The sequence below is a fragment of the Pipistrellus hanaki genome (genome assembly GCF_964339955.1).
Source record: "Pipistrellus hanaki genome assembly, chromosome: 6".
Classification (NCBI taxonomy): Eukaryota; Metazoa; Chordata; class Mammalia; order Chiroptera; family Vespertilionidae; genus Pipistrellus; species Pipistrellus hanaki.
The window spans coordinates 34868208-34896073 of NC_140508.1; the positions used below are offsets into that span (position 1 = coordinate 34868208).

The following is a 27866-nucleotide window of genomic DNA, read 5'->3' on the forward strand; positions in this document are numbered from 1 at the left end:
TCCACTGAGTCAAACAGGTCAGGGCTCGATGCTCTTCTTGACTTGGCTTTCTCCACTGATTTCATCCTCCACACTAATGTCCTGTCCTGCAGCCAAAATGTCCTTCAGGTAATGCTGACAATAACTGCCATTAACTGAATACTGACATTAATCAAAAGGGACTCAGAAATCACTAACATTTATTGAGCACATGCTAGTGTTCTAGGAGTGTCAAGAACTTTACATATCTCATTTAATTCTAATTCCTAGCAGAATCAGGATTTGAACCTGGACCTGCTGGCTTTGCTACTTATGACATTCACTTAGTCTGTTGGAAACTTAATGTCCTCATGTATAAAATAAGGACACTTCTTTTTAAACATTTTTTAAAAATTGATTTCAGACAGGGAGAGGGAAAGAGAAATATAAATATCAATGTTGAGAGAGAATCATTGATTGGCTGCCTCCTGAATGCTCCACTTGGGGATCGAGCCCACAACCTGGGCAATTGTCCTGATTGGGAATTGAACTGTGACTTCCTGGTTCATAGGTTGATGCTCAACCACTGAGCCATGTTGGCCTGGCAAAGATAATACATTTTGATAGGAAGCATGAGTGATTGACTAAAGGTACTCCTAAATGCATTTGAATATCTTTACTTGATTATCCATGCTTCCTATCAATTCACTATAATGCTATTATTACTAATATTGCTGTAATCATTTGGGTACAGGGCTCTTGCTATATCCTCTTGCTTGCTCTTTCCTACCCTAATGTTCTTGCCAGGTCACATCTAATCTTTTAGGGCAAAGATCATCTCTGAGAAAAGCCTTTCTATATTACTCGGGTGAAGTTCGGTCTCCTTGCGATGTACTCTTAGAGTACTACATACCAGACAACCAGCAGCACTCATAATTAAATGCCTCCAGACTGATTGGTAAACAGCTCCTGCCACAGCTCCCCACCTCACATTCTGCCCTGAATATCTTTCCAGGAATCTGCAACTGGGTGAGACCTGGCCGGAAGGGCTCTCCAGGAGCCTATTCCATGCAGAGATGTGCCATCACCCTTGCCACATACTGCTCCTGCATAACACTAAGTCTGGTTTGTAATTAAACAGTGATTTGTGTCATTAGTTATGATTTGTGCTTCCCCTGCCAGACCGGAAACTTAAAGAGCTCACAGGTTGTCTAGTTTTTTGCTCACCATTTGATGGTGAGCAAAAAACTAGACCCGATTGACTAGGGACTATACACTGAATGGCCAGATTGGACCCGATTGACTAGGACCCGATTGACTAGGGACTATACACTGAATGGCCAGATTACTATGACCACCTGACGTTGTAGGCAAAATAGCTATAATTTCGTGCTGAAGTTGCAAGAGGGCCAGACCATTGTAAATAGGGAAGCGGGCTGTTTACCATGACAGAAGTGATTTTTTTCCTGAAGACAGTGCTATTCATCAGGCATGGTGTCAGATTCCTCGCATGGCCTTTCAACATCTCAGTGGGGTCAATGCCAAGAAGAATCGCTGCAGTGTTGAAGGCAAAAGGTGGCCCAACGAAGTACTGATGGGGAGGTCATAATAATCTGGCCACTCTGTGTATATGTTTGTTGAATACATAAAGAAATGATATCTAGACCAGAAAACTAGCTCGAAACCTGCATCAGCCTCTGATGCCTAGCCAGTCAGGTGACCCTCTGAGCCTCAGTTTCCTCTTCTGTCAAGTGGGTGTAATTCATTTCTTCAACAAGTCTCTAAGAACCGATGTATCAGGCACTGGGACCCAGGTGGAACAGGACTGAGAGGATTTCTGCTTCCGTGGAACTTAGGAAAAGGCAGACAAAAAGGCATAAACAAACAAGATGGCTTTATATTAACAAGAAAATGAAAGCATGTTGATAACAGGCTGACAGAACGTGCCCCTGAGGCGGCTTTTTACAGTTTTTCCTTAAAGTTCCTAACAAGTATCTTTACTTAGTAACCTATTTTTGTATTAATTCATTGTAAAACCTAATTTTTTGGGGGGGGTGGGAGAGGAGGCTTACCGGGGCGGAGAATTTGGAGCTGGATTCCGCCTTCCAGGCGGAGTCACACTTCGCTCGAGGAGAGCTATCATTGGATGCGGCAGACCACGTGGCTGCGAAGACTCGGCAGTCTTGCCCCGCCCCTTGGGTGCCTCAGCTGTCGATCAAGGGGACTGGGTCCCGCCCCGAGCGCTCGCTGAGTCTCTATAAAAGGAGCCGGCGGACGATGACGAGCTTTTACGTCGATGCGTAACGGGGAGGGTGCGTGTGAGGTCATCGCGCGGGCGGGCGGGGTCGGGCGGTTTGAACGAGACGAAGACGGAACCGAAGCCGGGCACGGCAGTGGACGTGGTTCCGCCGCGAGCCGGTGAGCCGGCAGGCGGGCACCGGGCAGCGGGCACGGGGCGGCAGCCAGGGGGCGCGGGGCCGGCTCTGTGGGCCTTGGGCTGAGCAGACGCCGGCGGGTCCTGCGGACGGTGCTCGGGCCGCTCCTCGCGGCGGCACGGTTCGGCCGGGTGGGGGGGAAGGGCGGGGCCGTGACCCGGCGCGCGCGGACTGGGGGGCGCGCGCTTCTCTATGCCCCAGGGGGCGGGGTTTCGGACCGGAAGCGGGGCTGCCCCACGGCGCGTGGGGGCTTCTGGGTCGTGGCGGAGGTGTGGAATCCGGCCCGAGGTGTGGAATCGGGCCCGAGGTGGCGGGAGGTTCCGGGGTGGCCGACTCGGTTGGGGGGTATGTGTTGTTGAAGTGAGGCCTGACGGGAGCTCTGGGGACCCCCACTGTAGTAGGCGGTGTTGCCTGATGATTAAAAGTTCGGGTTTTGATTCAGACCTGGGTTCGATTCCCTGCTGGTGCTCTAACCTCTCTGGGCTTCAGTTTCCTCATCTGTGAAATGGGGAAAAGGATAATACAGAAAACTAACGCCGTGCATAACAGAAACCAAGCCAGCTCAATGGACTCCTTCCTTTCTTAATTGGGTATTTGGTGAGTGCCTGAAAGGTACTAGGCACTGTGCTAAGCTCTGGCTATACACCAGGAGCAGAGGGCAAAGGCCTGAAAGTCCTTTCTAGGAGTCTACATTGTGGTGGGGAGACAGGAAGTAGAAGATGCATACATGGACAGGATAATTTCATACAACTACTAGGAAAACAATATATGAACAGCGCTTTTCCAATGCCTGCTTCACAGCTGCCCTAGGGGTGCTACAGGGCAGAGCTTGGTCTCTGCCCCATTTGGCGGATGAGGATCCTGAGTCCCATTGAAGGATACACCAGGACTGGCATCCACCTCTGATGGGGTGTCTCAAAGAGTAGTAATAATAATAATTATTTCCTAATTGGGCACTTGCTAAATGTCAGGCATCGTGCTAAGTGCTTGATGGGGCATTATTGTATGTCATTTAATATATCACTCTGTCTAGAAGAGATAGCATCTTCATTTTATAAATGAATGGACTTAGATTCTTAGAGGAGGAGATATCTGCTTTATGCTGTCCAGCAAGTGGCCCAACCCACTTCTGGGACTCGCAATTCCAGGCTCTTAACCTCTATATTCCACTGCCTCTCTGAGGTCCAGACCTAGAGAGAGCATGTGTCATACCATTGTGTCATTTTTCCTGGTTTGTCAGTGACTAGCACCGTTTCTGGTTCATAGGAAAGCCTAGGACATGATGTACTTTTCACTGGAATGTTTTCAATTAGATTCTCATTTAATCCTCATTGCAATGTTTTGCAGAAGACATCGTTCACCTTTTACAGGTGAGCCATTTTGATCCAAAAGGTGAGGTGTTTATTCAGGGTCACATCACTTTTTTTCTGGTGGTATCTCCTTCTCCAGGTGCTCATAGCTAGCATTGGATCAAAATGAGTTTGGGAGCCTTCTAGGAGAACTGGTGAAGGAGGAGAGCTTCTGGGGTGAGGCAAGAGGAAACTTGACTGAAGGAGGCATTTAAGGGTGAAGTTTATGGGGTGGTCATGGGGTCCATCCATTGAGACCAAGCAATGGTATACTTATGGAGGAAGGGAGAGCTGTAGCTCTAAGAACTGGGCTCTGTATTGACTGCCTGGGAAAGCCAGTTAATTGGTTAAGTCAGTCGATGTTTATGGCACATCCACAGAGTGCCTAACCTCATGTATTTAGTGGCTGTAGAGTTTTTGAAGCACATAGGACCCAGTATTAATGTACTGCTAATGAAGAGTTTAAAATTATATGATGATGAAAGGCCACTAATGTTTTTCTGAGCTGAGGTGTGGTCAGCAGTCACACGTGGCTTAACCAGCTGCTTACATTTTTGGTAGCACGTCACACACACTACCTGATGTATGTATGAATGTCACCAAAATAGATTACAAATGCTCAGTCTGGGACCGTGTTTTTTTGTTTGGATGTGTCCTTTGGTACCTGATAATACTGTTTTACACACAATACAGTATTCTTATAATTTATTTGTTCATTCAAGGATTTTAAACAGGGAGACACTTGATCTAATTTGTGATTCAGAAAATTATCTCTGGCTGCTTTGTAAGAATAGATTGAGGCTAATTTGAACGCTGTGGCAGTTGATCCAGCTGAAAGATGGTGGTGGCAGGTCTTTGTTTTTTGCACTGAAGTTAGGATGAATGAGACAAGATCCCTCCCTGCCCTGGACCTAATATTCTGTATCAGATTGCATGCCAAATATTTTATGTACCTATTTCATTTAAACCTCATCCTTCTCAAGTAGGTGGCATTAATTCGTAACTGAGGTGCATTGAAGCTAAGTAACTTACCCAACGTCATACAGCTAATGAATGACATCCTCAAGTTCAAATTCGGGTCCTTGCTTGAAATCCTCAGTTCTTTGCATAAAGCAAATTGCCTTCTGGCCCAAATCTGGTCCTGGAGTGATTCAGAAATGAAGAGATAATGATGGTGCAGTGCAATAATGCCTATCATAGAGGTTTGAATGAATTGCTGTGGGAATGTGGGGATTAATTTCCCAGTGGAATCAGGAGCAAATTATTGCTGGTTCTTTATTACAGCTTTAACATTTGAGTTTAAGATTATAAAAGTGTTAATTGATGGTTTGCTTCTGAAAAAAGTTTACATTTTTTTCAGAAGCAAACATTTAGATACATTTTTCCCCTCTTTGATAATGTCCTGTCAACCTGAAAAAACAAGTAACTTTTAATGAGCGCTTACTGTATGCAAGGCACTCTGCCAAGAGTTGTGTGGGATGTGAGGGCACAAACTTGGTAAGTCATTTACCTCTCCAGACCTCAGTCACCTGCTCATAAAAAGGGGTTGAATGGATAGATCTCTATCTCTTCAGCCTTCACATTCTATAGCTATGTCATGAGGCTTGCAGCAGCCTAGTACAAAAGACAGGGGTGGGTGGGAAGAACAACTCATATACTGGTCACTGGGTGGAGGGAATGAAGTGCCACAAGACAGCATGGGATCTTATGGTGGTTCTGATTTTGCTCTGAGCACCTCCCCCCCATCCGACCCGCCCACCCCGCCCTGCCCGCCACAGTGGGAGAGGTGGGATGGAGGGAGGGAAGCCCACCGGAAGTGTTGCAGGAATATTCCTGCAACAGGTGCCTAGTATATATATAAAAGCCTAAGCGACCATTACAACCGGTTGACCTAACAACTGGTCGGCTGGTTGCTATGATGCATACTGACACCAGGGCAGATGCTCAATGCAGGAGCTGCCCCCGGTCAGTGTGCTCCCACAGCCAACCTCCCTCCGTCCCAACCCCCTGGCTGGCTGGCCAACCTCCCTCAGTCCCTCCCCCCGGCCAGCTGGCCCTGATTGGTCCCAATAGCCAATTAGGCTGAGGGACCCCACCCATGCACGAATTTGTGCATTGGGCCTCTAGTTTTAATATGTTAATGGATAAGTTTTAACTGATATTTTCTAAATAGAATGCTCTTGTTTGTACATCAGCCTCCCTTCATAAAACATTTAAACTTCCCTTTACTTAATATTCATTGTAGCTTAAAATTTTATATCAATCACATTAAAATGGGGCCTAAATTTTAGGCTGGCTGTTGTTGGGCAAGTCATTTCAGGTCATGTTTAGTCCAGGCTCATGGCTAGAATGCTGGTGTCTCTGATTTGGCCTTTTGGGAAAGAAGGTGAGACTTAAAAATTGAGAGTTCCCACAAGTCTTGTGTGATGTGTAGGAAGGAAATGCTTGCTCTCCTTTGCATGCTTAATAATGCAAACCCTTTTCTTTTCCTCACATGCTATAGAAGATGGCAGTGAACGTATATTCAACGTCAGTCACCAGTGATAACCTAAGTCGACATGACATGCTGGCCTGGATTAATGAGTCCCTGCAGTTGAATCTGACCAAGGTTGAACAGTTGTGCTCAGGTAAGAGAAATCCACTAGACCACTTTCCAGGAAAGCCTATAGGTCCTTCAGGAATGTGCATGTCTGTGTTTGACTGCAAAAGCCACAGGTTCAGATTTTATGTTAGGCCTGCCCCATTTCTTCTCAGCCCTGCCCTGGTATCACTTCTGAAAGAAATGCACTTAAAAAGAGCACGCTTCTGGCTGGCCTGTCAGTCCTCCATCTCCAGCCTTAGAAACTGAATTATGAGGCCTGCAGCTTATCCCCAAGTCTCCTTTATGCTCTTTCACATTTAGATTTGAAATGTTTTGAGGACAGTAATTATAATTGTTCTAATTAATTTATCAGCAGCATTTCTTTTTTTGTTTTTAATTTTATTGATTGATTTTAGGGAAAGAGACAGGTAAGGAAGAAAGGAGGGAGGGGAAGAAAAGGAACATTGATTTGTTGTTCCACTTATTTATGCATTCATTGGTTGATTCTTGTATGTGCCCTGACTGGGGATCATACCTGCAACCTTGGCATATCGGGATGTCACTCTAACTAACTTAGCCTCTCAGCCAGGGCTTATCTGTGGCATTTCTCATTCCAAGTAGCACAAGACCAAAGTCAGATAAATGCCATTTCAGCCACAATTTTATTGAACTTCTATTTAATAAAATTTGGCAGAGAGGTAATGATTTAAAAAAAGAAGAAAAACACATTTTGTTTCTGTATATACGAGTGATACAACATTTAGAAAACTAGAAGAAGGAAAAAAAATGCTTGTAGTTTATTATTCAGAGAAAGCCACTGTTCAGATTTTTACCTTTCTGTCCACTTTTCCTGCTAAGCTTTGTATTGTGGATATCCTTTAGTGTCACTTACTCTTGTTGTATTAGTTATTTTTAATGAATATATGATATTTCTTTCTATAGCTATGCTGCAGTTGTTTAATATTTTACCAATTTTTGGACATTTTAGGTTATTTTTAATTTTTCCATTGTGATTATGACTAGGTTAAGAATCCTTTAGCATAAATCTTATCTCTGTTTATTTCCTCAGTGATTTCTATAAATGGAATTACTAGTTAAGAGGGTATGAACTTTAGGTTCTTGGTATTTTTCATAAAGGTCTTATCCGTTTCTACTGTCTCTAAAGACTTCTGTCTCACCCCCCCCCCCCCCCCTTTTTTTTTGTTTGCTTGAAATAGTAAAAGTATTATTCTGTCACTTCTGGAAGCTCAAGGTCAAAATCAGAGTGTCGACAGGGTTAGTTCCTTCTGACTGTCTCACCTTTTGAGAGTTCTGCTGTCTACCCGATTGACCTGACATAAGGAATGTGTTAGGGTTATCAAAAGTAAATTTACTACAGGATAGGAGGTGAGGTCAAGAATATGCCAGAAGAAAGATGAGACATGTATTCTCTGCTACTTAAATTCTTCCATTGTTTGTGGGATAGAGAATTAGAATCCTTAGATTCTCCTAGAAATGAAAGCAATCTTAAATGAACACTTGTGTTCCCGGGTTATGTAAATGCTTTTTAAGTATATCTTCATTTAATTCTTACTATACCTCCATGAGATAGGGATGTTTATTAATCTGTTTTACAGATGAGGAAATGTGCTTAGGGAAACAGTAATAAGTCCAGAGTTATACAGCCAAGAACAAGATTGAGACTTGAACATTCATTCCAGTGAAGAGCCCAGGCTCTTCAACCCCTGTCCCCTACTTACTCCAGACTTTTCCTTTACTGACCTGTGCTGTTTGCGTCAATTTAAAATTATTGCTCTCATTTATACGACTTTAAAAAATTATTCAGCTTTGTACTTCCTTATTTTTTAACTGTGTCCTAGTCTTGGTTTTATTAGCTCGTTTTGTTACTTCCCCTGTGAAGCTTAATCTCAGTTTTACAGAAGGTCAGAGGAAGCTCCATGTGAAGTTGTTCAGTGAAACACTGGTGCCCGAGTCATGCTGATTAAACATGAGTTACTTTGTTAGTCAGAAGTGCAGGTTGTTAGCTTTAAATCTGGACTGCTTTCCCCCCAGTTCCTATTAGTTTCCTCAGTTTTATCACCACATTTCTATTTGAGGCTTTTAAAGCACTTGTTTGACCCGTGATTTATGACTAATGTGTGGATGAGATCATCTTACTTTTCATTGGAGCTGATCTTTTCACCAATTTCCCCCTAAAATTTACTTCTTTCTGTAAATATATACCAAAGTATATTTTACTTAATTAATCTCTTTTCATGTGTAAATAAGTTGTGCATGTGCTGATCTGGCTCCAGATTTATCTCATTCAGACAGGAAGCTCTCATGATAGGACGGGGCTTAGGTCTGCTCTGAGCCTTTTGACTTTGGAGTTCCTTAAAGTTCTAGTTCTTCATTTGTAAACTGGGGTAGTAGGACCTTTTGGGCTGCTGTGAGGCTCACCTGTAAAAAGAGCTGTCAGGTACCGGTTCTTTACTAGACCCCGGGGGTAAGTGTAGACTTTGTTTTACAGTATGGGGAATGTCCATGGGGCATGGCTGGTTTTGAACCCAGATTTTTCTGACTCCACAGCCCACACTCTTTCTGATGTATACACATTATATCTTTTTTTTTTTTTTTAAAGGCATTTGAAAGAGGTAAATGTAGATTACATATAATTAATTACAACAATATTATCTCATTAAAAATCTGTGACAAGCCTGCCCCGGTGTGGCTCAGTAGTTGAGCATTGACCTATGAACCAGGAGGTCACAGTTTGATTCCCCCGTCGGGGAACGTGCCCAGGTTGTGGGCTCCATCTTCAGTAAGGGGATATGCAGCCTTTCAATGATTCTCTCTCATCATTGATGTTTCTATCTCTCTCCCTTTCCCTCTCCTCCCTTTCTTTCTCTGAAATCAATAAAAATATATTTAAAAAATTATGTGAAGAATTTTAACTTGCCTGTTGGTTGTTACTTTTCTTGCTCTGGATAAAATGCCTTTCCCCAGTACAAAGTGGTAAGTGCAGGACACTTAACTGTGATTTGTAAGCAAATGTTTATTCATTCATACCATTTCTTCTCTTGTCAGCTGCTTAGGGCTTCTCTCAGAGTATGTAGATGGTTGCATTGTGTTTCATGTTAATGCTTAGAAAACCTGGTCTCAGCTTCCAGTCAGAGACCCAATAGGATAAGCGACAGACACTGTTGTGTCCCTGAAGAGGGCCTGCTGCCAGGGAGTTGGAGTCTAGGAAAAAGTGAGGCTCCTCAGATCTTGTGTGCGCTGAGGCCAAAGCAGAATCCCAAGAGTCCTTAACTCTGGCGCCTAGTTCCTCCTGTTCTTAGCTCTGATGAGAAGAGGATCAAGCAGATTTAAATTCCCTGCCAAACCCTAGCTTTAGAAGGTAGGAATAGGTTTTCCTCTTGGGGTGCCTATACTATTAATGTACTGGCTGCCTGTGAAATGGCTGAGTTTTGTCAGTATCATGGACTCTCCTTCCCCTCCCCCAATCAGTGAAATGAGCATTGGCTTGGATCTTGTAGTGAGATATGGTGAGGATAACTTTTCAGTGACAGAGTTGGTAGGTTGTTCAAGATTCACTACATTCTGTAGTTCCCTGCTTTGGCAAGCTAGACCTCAAGAAAAGAAACCTGATCACAGAGAAGGATTTTGATGAGGGATTGCTTGTTTCAAAAAGGGATACTGGTTGCTTTTTGTCACCCATTCCCTTTTCCTCAGTTCTATTTCCATATTCAGGCCCCTCTGCACTTTTCCAGGGGCCCAGCAACGTGCTTTGAACATGCCGAGTGTCCCTCGCTGAAAGAGTTCTTGGCTCCCCTCTCTTCTGCCTTCTCCTCTCCAGCCTGGCCTCTCCATTGTTCCTGTGCTGCACAGAATAGGAGAGTTCACATGCTCCCAGGCAAATGCTAGATTTCCTTTTCCCCAGCTATAAAACAGCTTGTCAGTCTTGCTCATGAGGGTGTGTTACCACATTCTTAACCAGGCCTACCCCACTTTTTCTCCTCAAGTTGACTCCCTTTTTCAAACACTTTAGTGGGGGCCATGATTTCACCATTCTAGTGTCGCCTGAGAATCATCTGAGTCTAATTCACAAAGTTCTGTATGTCTTCCGAAGGGTGTTTCAGATCCAGCCCCTTATCAGTTTGCCTACTGCTGCCACAGTGGCCCCTGACTGGGCACTAGGTTCCCTCTGAGTTCCCCCACCCTCACTTCTTTCTTGTTCTACCACATTAGTCTGCAGCCTTTCTAAGAGAAATTTTTTTTTTAATTTAAATAAATCTTTATTGTTCATATTATTACAAATGTTCCTCATTTTTTTCCCCCTGACCTTTTTTTTTTAATCCTCATTGGATGATACATATGTGTGTGTGTGTGTGTGTGTGTGTGTGTGTGTGTATACACACACACACATATATATAAAAGTTTTTTAATTGACTTTTAGAGAGAGAGGGTGAGAGAGAAACATCAGTGAGAGAGAGAAACATTGATCAGTTGCCTCCCAAAAAACTTTTCTTCTGATTATAAGTGATTAAGTCTTTGTTATTGAACATTAAGAAAATCATAACCATATTCCACTGTAATGCCACAAGTTAGTGACAGTTACTGTTATCTTTTAGCTGCATTTTGTCTTAGTTATGGCTTTATTTATTGAGTGCTTATAGGCCAGGCACTTTCCAAAGTGCTTTACATCTATTACCTGGGAGGTCAGGATATCAATACCGTTTTACACTTAGGTAAGTGAAGCAAAGAGAGGTTAAACAACTTGCCCAAGGTTACTCATTTTAGCTGTACTTTCAGTATTTTCCTATACTTTTTAAATTTAACTGACATAATGTATATATTTTTATTATTTTTTTTAATAACTGAAAGTCTTAAAATGGTTTAAAATTCAAAAGGAACAAAAAGATAAAACAATGATGTCTTCCTCTTAACTGGGTCTACCAGCTACCCAGTTCTCCTCCAGAGGAAACCAGTGTTATCAGCTGGGTAGCCAGCCTCGAGAGAGTGTATAGTCTGTGTGTGTTGTGCACCTATTCCTCTCTTTCTCACAAATGGTAGCATATTTAATCACAATGTATATTCTGGAGAGTGTGCCATATCCATATATCATCAGATGCCATGCTACTTTCTTTTATGGCTGGAATATTGTAATTTTCCTTGGATCAGTTCATGTTAATGGACATTTAGTTTCCAATCTGTTGGTATTACAGATTGTTGTAGTAACATATACAAACGTGTCGTACAGTTTTGTTTCCTACTTTTAAAATTAAAATAGGATTATTTTTCCTACGTTAATTTTCTTTGCTTTTTTTTAATATTTTTTTCATTTTTTACAGAAAGGAAGAGAGAGGGATAAAGAGTTAGAAACATCAATGAGAGAAAATCATCGATCAGCTGCCTCTTGCACACCCCCTACCAGGGATGTGCCCGCAACCAAGGTACATGCCCTTGACCGGAATCGAACCCGGGACCCTTCAGTCTGCAGGCTGACGCTTTATCCACTAAGCCAAACCGGTTTTGGCTAATTTTCTTGATGACTTTTAATGATTGCATTAATGACTCCTCACAGTCCTTTATTTCCACTCTAGAGGCATGGTGTACAAATTTGTGCATGGGTGGGGTCCCTCTGGGTGGCCTGCAGGGATAGGGCCGAAATCCGTAGCCCAACACAACCTGCATTTCCTACCTGCTGCTCCCGTTCATCCTGGGCCCACTGTGTCAAAGGCTCATGCTCTATCAGTCCGGATCAGGAGAGGCTCACGCTGCCACAGCAGTGCTCACCAGCTATGAGTCCTGCATCTGGTGCCCTCCCAAGGGGTGTGGTCTGTGGGATCAGGCTGAAATTGGCTCTCCGACATCCTCCGAGGGGTCCCAGATTGCCAGAGGGTGCAGGCCAGGCTGAGGGACTGCACTGGTGCCCAATCGGAGCATGTCCAGCCCATCTCTCTCAGTCCTGATCAGCTGGACCCCAGCAGCAGTGTTATCAGTGTTGGAGCATCTGCCCCCTGGTGGTCAGTGCATGTCATAGCGAATGGTTGAGTTGCTTTAGCATATCATTTGCATATTGCGCATTGATTTGTTCTGCTGTTTGGTCTATTTGCATATTACCCTTTTATTATATAGGATTAAAACATTTTATTGATTTCAGAGAGGGAGGGAGAGGGGAAGAGACATAGAAACACCAATGATGAGAAAAGAATCATTGATTCGCTGCCTCCTGCACACCCTGCACTAGGGGTGGAACCCACAACCCAGACATATGCCTTGACCGGGAATTGAACTGTGGCCTCCTGGTTCACAGGTTAAAGCTCAACCACAAAGCCAGGCCACCTGGGCTATTTTCACACTTAGTCATCCTCTAAGATGACTCAATCCTTACTCCTTAAGCCTGAATACTCTTACATTTAGTAGTCATCTATTTCCTGTGTGTTTGAGTTAAAACATTGAGAGTTCTTAATCTGGAGCTTTCTTTTTTTTTTTTTTAATATATTTTATTAATTTTGTACAGAGAGGAAGGGAGAGAGATAGAGAGTTAGAAACATCGATGAGAGAGAGTCATCGATCAGCTGCCTCTTGCACACCCCCTACTAGGGATATGCTCGCAACCAAGGTACATGCCCTTAACTGGAATCGAACCCAGGACCCTTCAGTCCCCAAGCCGACGCTCTATCCAGTGAGCCAAACCCGTTTTGGCTAATCTGGAGCTTTCTGAGAGGGGAGCATCTGTTCTGTGCAGAGTGTTGGTTGCAGCTTTCATCTACTTCTCCAAGGGACCCTTGACCCAAAAAGGCTGAGAGCCAGTGCCCTTGACAATATTGCGGGCTTTTGGAGTAGGGGCCACACAGTGCCCTCGTTTTGTGTTCTCTGCCTGCAGCACAGATCCTGGCAGGGTGAGGCTGTGGAGGTTAGTGAGATTTGATAGTTGATGCCATGACACAGCTAGTTCTACTGCATCTTTAGGCCACAAATTATGTGGGCCTGTTCTCTGGAACATAGTTGGGACAGTGGCCATTTAAGAGGAGTCCTCTTCTAGCCCTGCTTGGGTTGCCAGCCTTTGTTATTAAGGTTGAGCCTAGAAGGAAAGCCTCTTCTATTGACGAGCACCTAGATTTCTTCCATATATTGGCTTTTGTAAATAATGCTGTAATGAACATAATTAAATTTATTTAGAGATGTAAAATGCTCAGGAAGACGGACATCTTAGAAAAAAATTCTTTTAAACACCAGAACATGGATCTTTGAAATACTTAGGAATCCCTCCTCCTGCTCATGAGGATGAGGTTATGTCCTTGGGAAAAATCAGAGAATGTCAGCCTCTGTTTCCCTTTTCTCAATTCTATGCATTCATTAAAAAAAAAAAATAAAAAAAAAAATACATATATATATATATATATATATACACACACACACACACACACACACACACACATATATATTTATATATATACATACATATACACATATATATGTTTATATATATGTATATATATATCTATTTGCAGCAGTCATTTTATTATGTTTCTGATAAAGAGTAGTTTTAAAATTTCATAGAAACATATATTTCTTTTCCCCTCATTGCCTTCCAAGTCCCTTCACTGTCTTCCAAGTTGCAAATGTGTTGAAGAACCGATCAGGCAAAACCACAGTCTTGTTATAGATTTTAAAAATGACTTTAAAGTTAAGTGGTATTGAAGCTTTTAGGTATTGTAGGTCCACTTTACAACTTTTAAAATTGTACCTGGGTTGCCGAAACCGGTTTGGCTCAGTGGTAGAGCGTCAGTCTGCGGACTGAAAGGTCCCAGGTTTGATTCCGGTCAAGGGCATGTACATTGGTTGTGGGCACATCCCAGGTAGGGGGTGTGCAAGAGGCAGCTGGTCGATGTTTCTCTCTCATCGACATTTCTAGCTCTCTCTCTCTCCTTTCCTCTCTGTAAAATATCAATAAAATATATTAAAAAATATATATATATATAACTTTATAAAATTGTACCTGGGTTAAGCGACTGTGGTGTAAGTTTCCCCCTGCTTCTTTAATAATAATGTTTAATAACTTATTGCATATTTTGTTGTTCTGTTGTTCATTCAGGGGCTGCCTATTGTCAGTTTATGGACATGCTGTTCCCTGGCTCCATTGCCTTGAAGAAAGTGAAATTTCAAGCTAAGCTAGAACATGAATACATCCAGAACTTCAAAATACTACAAGCAGGTTTTAAGAGGATGGGTGTTGACAAAGTAGGTACATTTTATTCTTTCATGTAAGGTTGTTTCTTGACTAGTGATTGTTACTAAGGATACAGCTGCTGGCCCATGACTTCGGCATGTTGTTTTCCCAATTTAAAAAAAAAAAAAATATATATATATATATATATATATATATATATATATATATATATATATATATATATATATATATAAAATTGATTTTTTTTTTTACAGAGAGGAAGGGAGAGGGAGTGAGAGTTAGAAACATTGATGAGAGAGAAACAACAATCAGCTGCCTCCTGCACACCCCCCACTGAGGATGTGCCTGCAGCCAAGGTACATGCCCTTGACTGGAATCGAACACGGAACCTTTTGAGTCCGCAGGCTGACGCTCGATCCACTGAGCCAAACCGGCTAGGGCTCTTTTCCCAATTTATATATTTTTCTTTTCTCTAGTTAACATAGAATTTACTGGGAACAGTTTTCCTCTATCCTCTCCTACCCTAGTTCCCTTACTATGTTCTTTCTTCATAGTGAAGTTAGCAACCATCTATAGGAGTCAACCTGTTGTTTAATCTCTGTTACTGAGATCTAACTCTTTAATATCTGGACTCAATTCTGTAAAGCATAGAGAAGTTTCTAGAAATACTTGCTTTGTAAAAGCAGGATACCGGGACGATGCCTGTGGGTTGGGAAGTTTCCTCTTGCCCCCAAGGTTATTTGAAGATAACCCTCAACCAGACTTCATTAGGACAACTATTATCCCTGTTTTAGCAGATAATAGATTAGAGTCTTGCGTGACATAACAGTGTTTCAGTCAATGAAGGACCACCTGTTGACATGACAAAGCTAGGTGAGAAGTGCCTGTCACCTAGTGACATTGCAGCATGTAGCACAATGCATTAAAGTTGGTGGTGCTGGTGTAAATAAACCTACTGCTCTGCCAGTCGTATAAAAGTCTAGTATGCAGTACATATAACTATGAGCAATACATAATCATTGATAATGATAATAAATGACTGTTCCTGGTTTATAAATTTACTACTATTTAATTGTTATTTTAGAGTGTACCTAACTCTTTCTACTAAAAAAGTTCTCTGTAAACAGCATGCTGAGTCATGCCTGCAGCAGCTTCATACATCCTGTGTTTACCACATCTCTTGCATCATTCTCTCTTGTGCTTGATTTGATCTGTGAGGTTTTTGCATATTTACGTTCTGTGCAGGCGTATAGCCTAGGAACAATAGGCTATATCATATAGCTAAGGTGTGTAATTAGCTGTATCATTTAGGTTTGTGTAAGTGCACACTGTGCTGTTTGCACAATGATGAAATTGTCTAACGATGCATTTCTTTGAGCATATCTCCATGGTTAAATAATGTGTAACTATTGCAAAATTAAGCAATTTCTCTCCTCACCCATTTGAAGGTTTTTCCTTTTAAGCCATTTCTTGGGGAAAATTCATTTTTAGTAAAGCTTGTAATCACCCCCTAATTGTTTTGTTTGTGTGTCTGTTTTTTGTTTACTTTGAAATTAGTCTTTATTTTAGTTTTGTCTCTGCACTATATAAAATACTCATGTGTATGGTAAGAATATAATTTTGTTACCATGCATAGTGTAACTAGATGCAGCTTATTATATACAATAATTTATCTTTTTCTTTTTGTAGAATTTAAATTTTTTGAATAAGGTAAATTTCTAAAGTAAAAAAGAGTATGGTGCATTGATTCCCCATGTACCTCAACAATTATTGACTCCTGTCTAGTTTTGTTTCAGCTATACCTCTACCCCATACAAAGTAATTTTGTATTTATTTGCTCAGAGGGATGGATGTAGTTCACATTACATATATTATTTATAAAAATACCATTGCAACTGGAATCCTTGAAAGTAAACTCTGGCTAGTAGTCCAATGACTTGAAGTAATACCTGATAACACAGTATTCTTGTATAATAACAAAACTTACAGAATCCATAAACTGTGCTTTAATAGGATTGGAATTACTTGAAAAGTATACCATTTTGTAGAAATCTGTCCTAAGACTGATTTTGTGTCTCGATCTACTTTTAAGACAATTTTTAAAAAAAACAGTTTATTATAGATACCTGTGGTTAGTTTATGCTCTGATTTTTGAACTTTATGATAGGCACTGTGGCCATGCAAGTTACACAGGAGATTTACTTTTTATAGTGGGATGACATCTCTTAGGATGTGCTTGGAATTGTGTATGGGACTTACATATGACACTTGTTCCTTTTGCATTTCTGATTCTTTTTGATGGACTTGGAGAACTATTCTATGGAAGGCAAACTGGGTAAAATTTGCTCTATAAATGTTCAGGGGCTTATTTATAGTAAGTTCTTGCCTCTAAACTATATTTTTTTTCCTTGGTAAGCAGAGCTTTATACTGATTGATGCATTGACATGTTTGACACTTTCCAAAAGCCTCTTGCTTTGAGCTAAACAGTCTTGATGTTTCTTTGCAGATAATTCCTGTGGACAGATTAGTAAAAGGAAAGTTTCAGGACAATTTTGAATTCGTTCAGTGGTTCAAGAAGTTTTTTGATGCAAACTATGATGGAAAAGACTATGACCCTGTAGCTGCCAGACAAGGTCAAGAAACTGCAGTGGCTCCCTCCCTTGTTGCCCCAGCTATGAACAAACCGAAGAAACCTCTCAGCTCTAGCACTGCAGGTAAAAAACCATACAGAAATATCAATTCCAAATAATAGTTTTACAGGTATTTATTCATTCATTCAACATTTAATCAGAATTTTTGAGTAGCCATAGGCTAAGGGAGCTTAAGGATAAGATTAGTCACAGCCATGTAGCAAGACCATGGAATGTGGCATCAGGCTGACCTGTGGTTGTTTTTAGGTCTCTGTAACCTACTTGACCTGCCCTATAGTTTCCTCCTATGTAGAACAGGAATTTGAATATGTGCCCCAGAGAGTTGCTTTTGAGGCCCAGACAAGTTACTGTATGCAGTTTTGCCAAGGCAGGTTAACTCACAAAAAAGAGCTTTGAACACAAGGACATTATACAGAGCCCAATAACAGTAAAACCTGAGCTCCTAGGAACTGAAGGAGCTTTCTAGGTCTCTCAGGGACTGTTCTTGGCTCTCTGCATCATTATTCTGTCTGCAGATGAGCTTCCTGTACATTACTTACAGCTTTCCTGCCCTCCTAAGAACTTTAGCTGTTAAGTGGCTTTGGCTTGCTATGATGCCAGCAGAATCTGGGAGGCAGGGGTGGGGTGGGGGTCTATTTTTTAGAGACCTTCTCTAAAAAGTCTTGGCCAGGAGGTTTCCCAAAATGTGTTTGTAGTAGTATATTTATAGAATACTAGAGGCCCGGTGCAGAAATTTGTGCACATTCATAAAAATTAGCTGTCAGTCACACTGGTCCCCTCAGCCCAGCCTGCACCCTCTCCAATGCAGGACCCCTTGGGGGATGTCTGCCTAAACCGGCAGTGTTAAACTGGCAGTTGGACATCTCTCTCACAATCCAGGACCACTGGCTCCTAACTGCTCACCTGCCTGCCTGCTGATCGCCCCTAACCGTCTCTGCTTGCTGGCCTGATTGCTCCTAACTGCCCCCTTCCTCCCCCAGGCCGACCTAGTCGACCCCAACTGCCCTTTTCTGCTGGCCTGCCTTCCTCTCCCCCCCCCCCCCACCCCCCACCGGTCTGGTTGCCCCCAACTGCTCCCTCTGCTGGCCTGGTCACCCCTCAGAGACTCCCTTGCTGGCCTGGTCACCCCCAACTGCCGCCCCTACTGGCCTTGTCACCCCTCACTACCCCCTCGGCCAGCCTGGTCACCCCTCACTGCCCTCAGTGCCGGCCTGGTCATCCCATGCAGCCTGCTGTTCAGTCATTTGGTCTCCCCTCACTAACTCCCCTGCTGGCCTGGTCACCCCACGCAGCCTGCTGTTCAGTCGTTACTGTGAGGGCATCCTGATAGATTTACATATTGCCCTTTTATTAATATAGATACCTATACTTTGGGGGCAGGTTGCATGTTCTACAGATGCTAATGCCTCCTTTACAAGAATATCAGTTAAGGTCCCATTATACCTTGAGAAAAAGGCTGATCCATCTGGTAGGGAGAGAAGAACATTGAGTACTTTTACATTTTTATATGATCTGATATAAATGGGATCATAGAATATGTGTCTTTTGTGTCTGTACCACTGAGAGAAGTTTGTAAATCCTGGTCACTGTGCTCCCTTTCTCTCCTAACCCTTCTAACCACCTTCTGAAAGGTGAGCAAGATAATGGGCTTTGAAGTAATTACTTGTAAGAGCAGTCTACCACCCCGCTCTTCCAATACAAGGAGTCTGAGGTTCTGAGTTAGGAGGCATCTTACTTTCCAGGTGGGGAACTGTGAGTGCAGAGCAGCAGCTGGAACTGTGAGCTCACTACTGGCATGAAGTTTGCTTTTGTGCCATGAAGCTGCCCTGCTGGTGGATTTGGTTGGAACTGGATTAAGGTACATCAACTGTGTGTGCCTCTTTCAAATGATAGTTCTATTCACCACAGCAACAAAAAGACCTCATAGGAGGACTTATTCCCAGCACAAGAGATTGTGACTAAAGGATGAAAAACCACTTTGGGCAAACATGGGGGTATTGTCATACATGCCGGGCTCTCCACATTGGGTCCCTGCATTACTGTGAAGGGAAGTTGGTTACAGCCTCCTCTTGCCATCTGGTGTTTTTTTTTTGTTTTTGTTTTTGTTTTTAATTCTTACTCGAGGATATGTTTATTGATTTGGGAGAGAGGGAGGGAGAGAGCAACATTGATTGGTTGTCTCCTATATGTGTCTCAACTGAGAATGAAACTGGAAACCTTTTGGTGTACAGCTGATGCTCCATCCACCTGAGTCACCTGGCCAGGGCTGGTGGGTTCTTTTTGGTTTTGAAATTTCTGCTCTTAAAAAAACCTCTGATCTCTCAGCTCCACAGAGGCCCATTGCGACACACAGAACTACTGCAACCCCTAAGGCTGGCCCAGGTGTGGTGCGAAAGAATCCTGGTGTGGGCAATGGGGACGACGAGGCAGCTGAACTGATGCAGCAGGTAGGTCCCTCCTGTATCCCAGACTGGAGTTATGTCGGTGGAAAGGATACTCGCTGCACCAGCCAGAAAGGCTTGTTCGTGTTCTGTGGGAAGACCCACTTTGTCGGCTTGCTGAAACAGTCATGGTCCTGACATGTGTGAGCCTGTCAGGTGCTATGTGGGGACCAGTGTGAGTGTGGAGGTAGGAGAGGGGTGTCGGGCCTTTCTGAGATCTGTTAGTGTGACAGAAACCAATGTCTTAGTTTGGAAACCCACCTGTACAATAGAACCCTGTTGAATGTCTCTGGAATGCTGTTAGGATTCCGTGGGATTCAGAGTATCTTAAATTTTTTGCTCTGAGAAAGATAAAGGAGATTTTCTTTCTCAGTAATATTTAAAAAAGGATTTTACAGTTTCTCTGCTGAAATCCAAGTTGAGAGTGGAACTGATATGAAAAGCCTATTCTTCTGTTCTTAGTAGGTCAGTGGTTTGAAATGTCTTCTTTAGGATTAATTACTTTCCTGAAGATACATGTCAGGTCTATGGATCAGAACAAATTTTAGATTTTTAAACATTTTCTCACGAATCCTGGTAGTTATTTTGTTCGTTTGCTTTTGAATGATTCTCTTGATTAACCCCAGTTTTAAAATTGCGATGCTTTGGCAGAAACCGATTTGGCTCAGTGAATAGAGCGTCGGCCTGAGGACTGAAAGGTCCCGGGTTCGATTCTGTTAAAGGGCATGTACCTTGGTTGCGGGCACATCCACAGTAGGGGTGCGCAAGAGGCAGCTGATCGATGATTCTCTTTCATCGATGTTCCTAACTCTCTATCCCTCTCCCTTCCTCTCTGTAAAAAAATCAATAAAAATATAAGAATATAAAATTGTGATGCTTTGTTATCTTAGTGAATTTGAGGTTGGACTCTCTTACTTTCCTAAAAGCCACGTCCTAAAACCTGGGGGTCACAACTTTATGTTAATCCTGACCCAGACCCTGCATCTAGGAAACCAGGATGGAAAAGCCTGCTCAAAGACCATGCTTTCTAACTTATTCTCTAATTTGCATGTGGCTCATGGACCCAGGTGCCTGAGGAGTGTCAGGGTGACTGGGTCACCAGCCTCCTCAGTGTGGCTGCTTTGAGCATCCCCTCTGGGTGCTGTTACTGAAGTGCAGGAGTTCTGGAGTCTAAGGAGACTTCCCTGTAACTGTCAGTTTTCAGGCCTGGATGACACAGGAAGCAGTCTCAGAAAAACAGTGAGGGTTATTAGTGGGGAGTCTGGGTGACTAGCCCAAGGCTGATCTTGATCCCTGAGGAGAAGAGGTAGAGGCGCAGCTGGTGTCCTGTATGAGGAGCACAGGCTTTGAGATGCATAGATTTGAGGACTATCCTGGCTCTGCCACTTGGAGCAAGTCAGTTAATCTCTCTGAACTTACTGCCTCCTGTGAAGTGGGCTCATCATACTTTGCTCACGATAGTTGAGTGGATTCCATGAGCTGATGTTATGTCAGGTGCCTGGAATGGTGTTGGGATAAACAGGGTAATGGCAGTTGTGGTTATTATGGTTCCTGTTCCTTGTTTTAATATAGTGAGATAGGTCTTGAAGTGTTATTTATTTATTTAAAAAATATATTTTATTGATTTTTTACAGGGAGGAAAGGAGAGGGATAGAGAGCTAGAAACATCGATGAGAGAGAAACATCATTCAGCTGCCTCCTGCACACCTCCTACCGGGGATGGGCCCGCAACCAATGTACATGATCTTGACCGGAATCGAACCTGGGATCCTTCAGTTCGTAGATTGACGCTCTGTCCACTGAGCCAAACCTTGGTTGTGGACTTGATCCCCAGTGGGGTGTGCAGGAGGCAACTGGTCAATGATTCTGATCAATGATTCTCTCTCATCATTGATGTTTATCTTTCTCCCTCTCCCTTCCTCTCTGAAATTAAAAAGAAGTCTGATAGAATGGTCTTGCTGGTTCTAATCACCTGCTCCACATCTCTGGATGATTCATTTTTTAAAAAAATATATATATATTTTATTGATTTTTTACATAGAGGAAGGGATAGGGATAGAGAGCTAGAAACATCGATGAGAGAGAAACATTGACCAGCTGTCTCCCGCACAGCCCCCACTGTGGATGTGCCTGCAACCAAGGTACATGCCCTTGACTGGAATCGAACCCGGGACCTTCCAGTCAACAGGCTGACGCTCTGTCCACTGAGCCAAACCAGATCCAGCTGGATGATTCTTGACTGCAGGGTATGAAGGGTGAACTAGATAGGGGCAGTACTGATCCCTCTGTTTTTTTTTTTTTTTTTTTTTTAAATTCTCAATTTTTTTTTCTTTTTTTTAAAAATTTTTTTAAAATTAAATTATTATCTCTGTACATATACCATTGATCCCTCTGGTTTTGTCTGGCTTCTTCATCAGGCTGAAGGGAAGCTTAGATCAGCTGTTCACTTCAGTTTTTGCCGCTATGAGTTGGGACTGGATTTCTGTCGTGCCTTCTGGCTCTCAGATTCCTTGCTACCCAAATTGTTCCCATCTGTTTTACCTTTGATTTCCTGGCTTGGTTTTCCATGTGCCCCTAGCCTGTAAGTTCCATGAGGATTTTATGCTGTACAGTAAGCCTTGTAATTTACATTTAGTGAGAGTTAAAGTGAATTCACATGTCATAGATTTAAATATACTGGAATGAAGCTGCACCATGATTAAAATACATAAAGGACCAGGAGAATCATTATGACTTTTATTACTCTTGGCTAGTTAAGAGTCCTGGCCTAAGCACTGAGATTGATTTCTTTATTGTCCCTGTGTGGAAATGAGAGCCCCTCAGTGGAGCTCCTAGAAGCTCCTGCTGCATGTGTGGTGAACAGATGAGATGCTCAATGGAGGGAGCTAGCAGTGGAACGTGGTGGGGTTTGTTGCCTACCTCCGCTGTCTTCTCTCCCTTTCCAGACTCTTCAGAGAGAGACGGGTCCCAGGACACTCCACAGAAGATGTTTTTCTTTTGAGTTAAAGATCTCCTCCCCCCAATATACAGGAGGGGTGGAAGGAAAAAACCATTGAGTTTTCTGTGCCCAGGCTTCCCTAAGTCCTAGCTGTTTTTGGCTAGTATTAGTCATCTTTAACTCATCTTCCCCTCCTCTCCTGGCTTGCCATTTCTACCCTGTCCCCTAGACCAGACCCTCTGTTTCCATTGACTTCCACATACAAAAATATATGAACTTGATTGACCAATGGTAAGAACTCAATTTATGATTGAGTCCTGGTGGGATGGATTTTGCTTCTATAATTGTCTCATGCTCTCATAGTTTCTTCTCCTAGATCCTTTCTTAATCCCTAAGAAGTTCCTGGATGTTCATGGTGGTATCTGCCCTTTTGTGAGAATTATTATATTTAAGGCGGCCATGAACAAGCCCATGTTATTTATCTGGGGCTGGAGAAAATTGATACTAAACTGAAATGGGTTTTTGTCTATGTTAGAAAATTTGATGAAAGACCACATCTCCTTTTGGGTTATATGTTTGTGTGATATGTGACTGGTACATGAATGCCAAGTTTCTCACCCTTCTTAATGTCTTGTGCAGGTCAACGTATTAAAACTTACTGTCGAAGACTTGGAGAAAGAAAGAGATTTCTACTTTGGAAAGCTAAGGAACATTGAATTGATTTGCCAGGAGAACGAAGGGGAAAACAACCCTGTATTGCAGAGGATTGTGGACATTCTCTATGCTACAGATGTACGTTTTGACATGAGGATATTTGCCATTTTGCCACCTAAGAGAAAATGCATTTTATCTGGTTGGTTTTGGCAAACTCATTGCTGATGCTTGTCGAGTTCCAGCATAGCATTCACAAAGGACTTCATCTTTGACTCTTCAAAGTCAGCCAGAGGGCACTTCTGCCAGCTTCAGCCTTTGCCTTGAGGTCTGTGAGCCCTTGAGGCAGGAATAGGAAGAAATAGGTGGCTGGTTTGCCCTGCATCTGTAGTTTGTGGCTACTGATAGGGAATGAGTGCCACCAAATGATCACGCTGCACCATCCCCTCTCAGCCTGAGTTGTTGCCTCTATTTTTATCAGGACCCCTTGCATGCTCTGGAGAACCAGGCACATGGTCCTTTTTGCCCACAGCTGTCAGAGTGTACCTTTGCTCCTCTCTCCCAAGATTGTGTGATTCCCATTTCCTCAAAGTGCTTTGTGTTCAGGTTTATTGGGAATCTGTGTGTTTACACAGCCAAATCTGCTGAGATATATTTTGATTTCAGAGGGGAAGGGAGAAGGAAAGAGAGAGAGAGAAACATCAAAGATGAGAATTATTGCTCAATAGCCTCCTGTACGGCCCCCACTTGGGATTGAGTCCACAACCCAGGCATGTGCCCAGACTGGGAATCGAACCATGATCTCCAGGTTCATAGGTCTATGCTCAACCTTTGAGCCATGTTTCCTGGCTGAATCTGCTGATATTATTATATTAGCTGACCAGGGAAGACTGATTTTTCTTCAATTTAGGTTTTGGTATCTTGATGTATCCACTGTTTAGTGGCCATAATACAATTTTTCTGAATTTCTAGCAAGGTCTATAGTATATGTCTAAGTATAATACTTTGTAGTATATATGTGGTATACTAGTACAGATATAAGATTCATGCTGTTATTAATGCTGTTCTCCAAACATATCAAGTGAATTTGAGGGATTAAAATGACAGAAAAGTGAATAATTTTTTAAGTAAATTCTTATTTCAGGCTTGCTCTGTGCCAGATAATGAAAACAAAGATGAGGATATAGGGGCTCTTGTTCTAGTCTGAGTATTACTTTTATTTAATTTATTTTTTTGAGTATTATTTTACTTGAGTCCTATCTTAAGTAAATTTGGCCATAGAGATTTGTTTAAAAAAAAACACAAACATTGTTGAAGGGAAGTCTAATTTAAAAAAAATATATTTTATTGATTTTAGAGAGAAAGGGAGAGAGAGAGAGAAAGAGAGAGAGAGAAACATCAATGATGAAAGAGAATAATTGATTGGCTGCCTCTTGCATGACCCCTACTGGGGATGGAGCCCACAACCCAGGCATGTGCTCTTGGCCAGAATCAAACCTGGGACCCTTCAGTCTGCAGGCTGATGCTCTATCCATTGAGCCAAACCAGCTAGGGCGGGAAGTCTAATTTTTATGTTATTATAGTCATTAGTATATGCCAGAATGCCCTAGAACTGGTGTGAGATGGAGTTCCAAATCTGATTTCCCATGATACTAGTGTTGGGTCAGTCTTGCAGCTATTTTTGTACAGAACACTTAAAATACCCACAACACTCCTACATAGCAGGCATGGTTTCTAAATACAGTCAAAGTAATGTATAAAGGAAAAACTGCCTATAGACAGTTTCTTGAGTGGTGATGGTAGTACTGAAATTTATGGTGACCTTAGGGATTGTTGAGGGTACCTTTTCTTCATGTTTTCTTTTCTTTTTTCTTTTCTTTTTTTTAATTTCAGAAAGAGGAAGGGAGGAAGAGAGAGAGAGGGGTAGAAGCATCAATCATGAGAGAGAATCACAGATCGGCTGCCTCCTGCACACCCCCTACTGGGGATCAAGCCCACAACCCAGGCATGTGCCCTGACCAGGAATCAACCATGGTTGATTTGCAAGTTTTGCAAGTTGATTGGGTTGACACCCAACTACTGAGCCACACCAGCCGGGCTAACTTTTTTTTTTTTTTTTTTTTTTTTTTTTTTTTTTAAACAATCTTACTGAAGTAGAATTGACATAATAAACTGCACATATTTAAGTACAACTTGACGTGAAATCATCATCATAATCAAGCCAATGTATACCCGTCCATCACCATTTGGTTGTGCTCAGAGTTTGTATTTTGTAAGATGTGATTCCTCTGCCTAAGGAATAAAATAGGGGTCCCCTGGCCTTATGCCATTAAATGCTGTGTGTGTGGTAGAGGCAGGACTTTACATTTGAGGAAAGTGAACCCACATTAGAAGCTGATCGTTCACTGTTGAGTAATAGCTTTTCCTCTCATTTTCCTATTTTAGGAAGGCTTTGTGATACCTGATGAAGGGGGCCCGCAGGAGGAACAGGAAGAGTACTAACAGCTTGGACCAGCAGAGCAACATCCTAATTCTTCACTCCAAATCATGTGCTTACCTGTAAAATACTCCCTTTTTTATTTTTAGAGGACTCACTGGTTTCTTTTCATAAGCAAAAAGTACCTCTTCTTAAAGTGCACTTTGCAGAAGTTTCACTCTTTTTTCAATAAGTTTGACTTAGGAGCTTTTACCTTGTAGCAGAGCAGTATTAACATCTAGCTGGTTCACTTATGGAACAAAGAGGCTGACCATGGGCTCACCATATGGATGCTGTAACTGATTGCTAAAGAAGGTGTTTTTATGTGATATGCTGAGGTGAATACCTCAGTAGTGAAATGTAAAGATTGATTTTAATTTTAAGCTAATGTGAAATCTTGGCAGAGAACGTTTTAATAAATGAATGCCTTAAGAGTATTTAAATTACGTTTGCATATTTTAAAATATAAATTTTAACCTGACAGGAGAGTTTGTGTGTTGCCCTTGTGTCTGGGAAGGAAGGGCCAGACCTTGGCACATTTAGAACTTGCTGTTCACAGGCCTTGCAGGGCTGCTTGAATCTTCCTAGGCCTAACCTTGGCCCAGAAGGAAAATTTAAAAAGTTGCTCTCTAAAGCCATTTGGTGTCCTTGACCAATTGCATCTCTGCTAAGAAGCAAGAGGCATTGTTGGCAGAATGAATAGAGGGTATGTTTCAGCCCTGAGATATTTGAGTTGAATAGCTTGATATTCATTGAGTATTTCTCTGATGATTTTTCAAGTTACCCCTGAAATTTCTGTGTATTGTGTTTTTTGGGAAATTAGGTGTGTTCAGTTTTAAAATCTAACAACTACTTTTGGGGACTTGCCCACATCTCTGGGATTTGAATGGGGGTTTGTGTCCCATTTTGCTGTCTTTTAAGTTTACATTTAACATGTTTTTCTGCATCCCTTGCCCACTGGAGACTCCTCTTTGGCTCCTTAAAGTTTGCTGCTTATAGTGAAAGTTCAGCAGGCAGGTGATCATGCTGCAAGTTCTTTTTGGACTTCTGACAAAGGGAGTGATCAGTGAAGGCCATCGCTACCTTGAGATCTGCAAGGCTGGGTGTTTTTGGTACCTGCTGTCCACAGCCCTCCACTGTTATCAGAATACTTTGCCAGTGCACTAATCTCTTTGGAGATGAAATTCGTTAGCGTGTTACTAAATGTTAGTTTCTTTTGCAGAAAATACAGTACCATGTCTGAATTAATTATTAATATTTAAACTATTTCATTCCTTAACACCCCTAATTTGCTTTGCCTACAGCCTATTCAGTTCCTTTGTTTGGCAGAATTCTGCAAAATGTGTGTCACCCACTACTGAGCTTGTTCAGCCCCTGATGTAATTGTATTGATTTGTTGATGGTGGTAGTTTGTCTAAAATGTGTGTAGAAAGCAGGTATTTTATAATAAATTGTTGTGTAGTGCATGCTCTGTGTGAAATTCAGAGAGAAACCCAGATTCAGTGATTAACAATGCCAAAAATGCAAGTAACTAGCCATTGTTCAAATAACAGTGGTGCTATTTCTCTTTTGTGGCCTTTAGACTTTTGTTGCCCTAAAATTCCATTTTATTGGGAACCCATTTTCCACCTGGTCTTTCTTGACAGGGTTTTTTGTTTTTGTTTTTGTTTTTTACTTTAAGCAGTTTCTAAATAAAATTCTGTATTTCAAGAGTGTCATGTCTTCTGAAATTTGTCTTGCCCTGGTATGTGTTCTTTTAGGTTCAAATGATAAGGTACTGATACTTCTTTCTTAAATTAGTATTAATCTTTTAAAAGTCTTTCACTGTTTTTCAAATGTGCTTATTTCTCAGCCTATTCCTTTCTTCCCCTCTATTCTTCACATTGTATTTTTCAGCCTCCTGCTGTTGTAAATCCTCATAATACTGTGAGAGTTCTTTCAGAAGTCAAGGATTGGCCAAACTCCTATGAAAATAGCCTTTTTGGTTTATTTCCTCATGAGATATACAGCAGGACCATGGGGAGATACTTTTTTTTTCTTTTTTTCTTGAAAGTATATTTTAGATGTCAGGAGCACAATCTTAATCTATAAAATAAATATGAAAAATTTCACCATTTTTTTTCTCCTTTTTAAAATTCTCTCCTGTAAGAAATGAATTCAAAAGGAGACTTGCTCCTATTTTCAATACGAAATAAGTTAATGGGAA

The 27866-nt window shown here is 42.0% G+C and overlaps 1 protein-coding gene across 2 annotated transcripts; it reads left to right on the plus strand.

Moving 5' to 3' along the window:
• Positions 1–2155: 2155 nt before the first annotated feature.
• MAPRE1 (microtubule associated protein RP/EB family member 1) lies at positions 2156–27373 on the plus strand. 2 transcript variants are annotated; one of them, XM_084888583.1, is made up of 7 exons: positions 2156–2376; positions 6246–6369; positions 14407–14552; positions 17010–17217; positions 19480–19601; positions 23173–23325; positions 25630–27373. In XM_084888583.1, the coding sequence occupies exons 2-7, from the start codon at positions 6249–6251 to the stop codon at positions 25684–25686; spliced, it is 807 nt and encodes a 268-aa protein (XP_084744709.1). In that variant the 5' UTR covers positions 2156–2376; positions 6246–6248; the 3' UTR covers positions 25687–27373. The 2 variants fall into 2 exon arrangements, with proteins under 2 accessions (XP_084744709.1, XP_084744708.1); XM_084888582.1 differs by lacking the exon at positions 2156–2376 and adding an exon at positions 2595–2681.
• Positions 27374–27866: the final 493 nt, after the last annotated feature.

Bases quoted from the DNA above. Each gene is read 5' to 3' on its own strand.
- MAPRE1 (XM_084888583.1), top strand. From the start codon at position 6,249: ATGGCAGTGAACGTATATTCAACGTCAGTCACCAGTGATAACCTAAGT. The intron at 14,553-17,009 runs GTAGGTACATTT...GTTTCTTTGCAG, and splicing joins AGAGGATGGGTGTTGACAAA to ATAATTCCTGTGGACAGATT. The intron at 23,326-25,629 runs GTACGTTTTGAC...TTCCTATTTTAG, and splicing joins ACATTCTCTATGCTACAGAT to GAAGGCTTTGTGATACCTGA.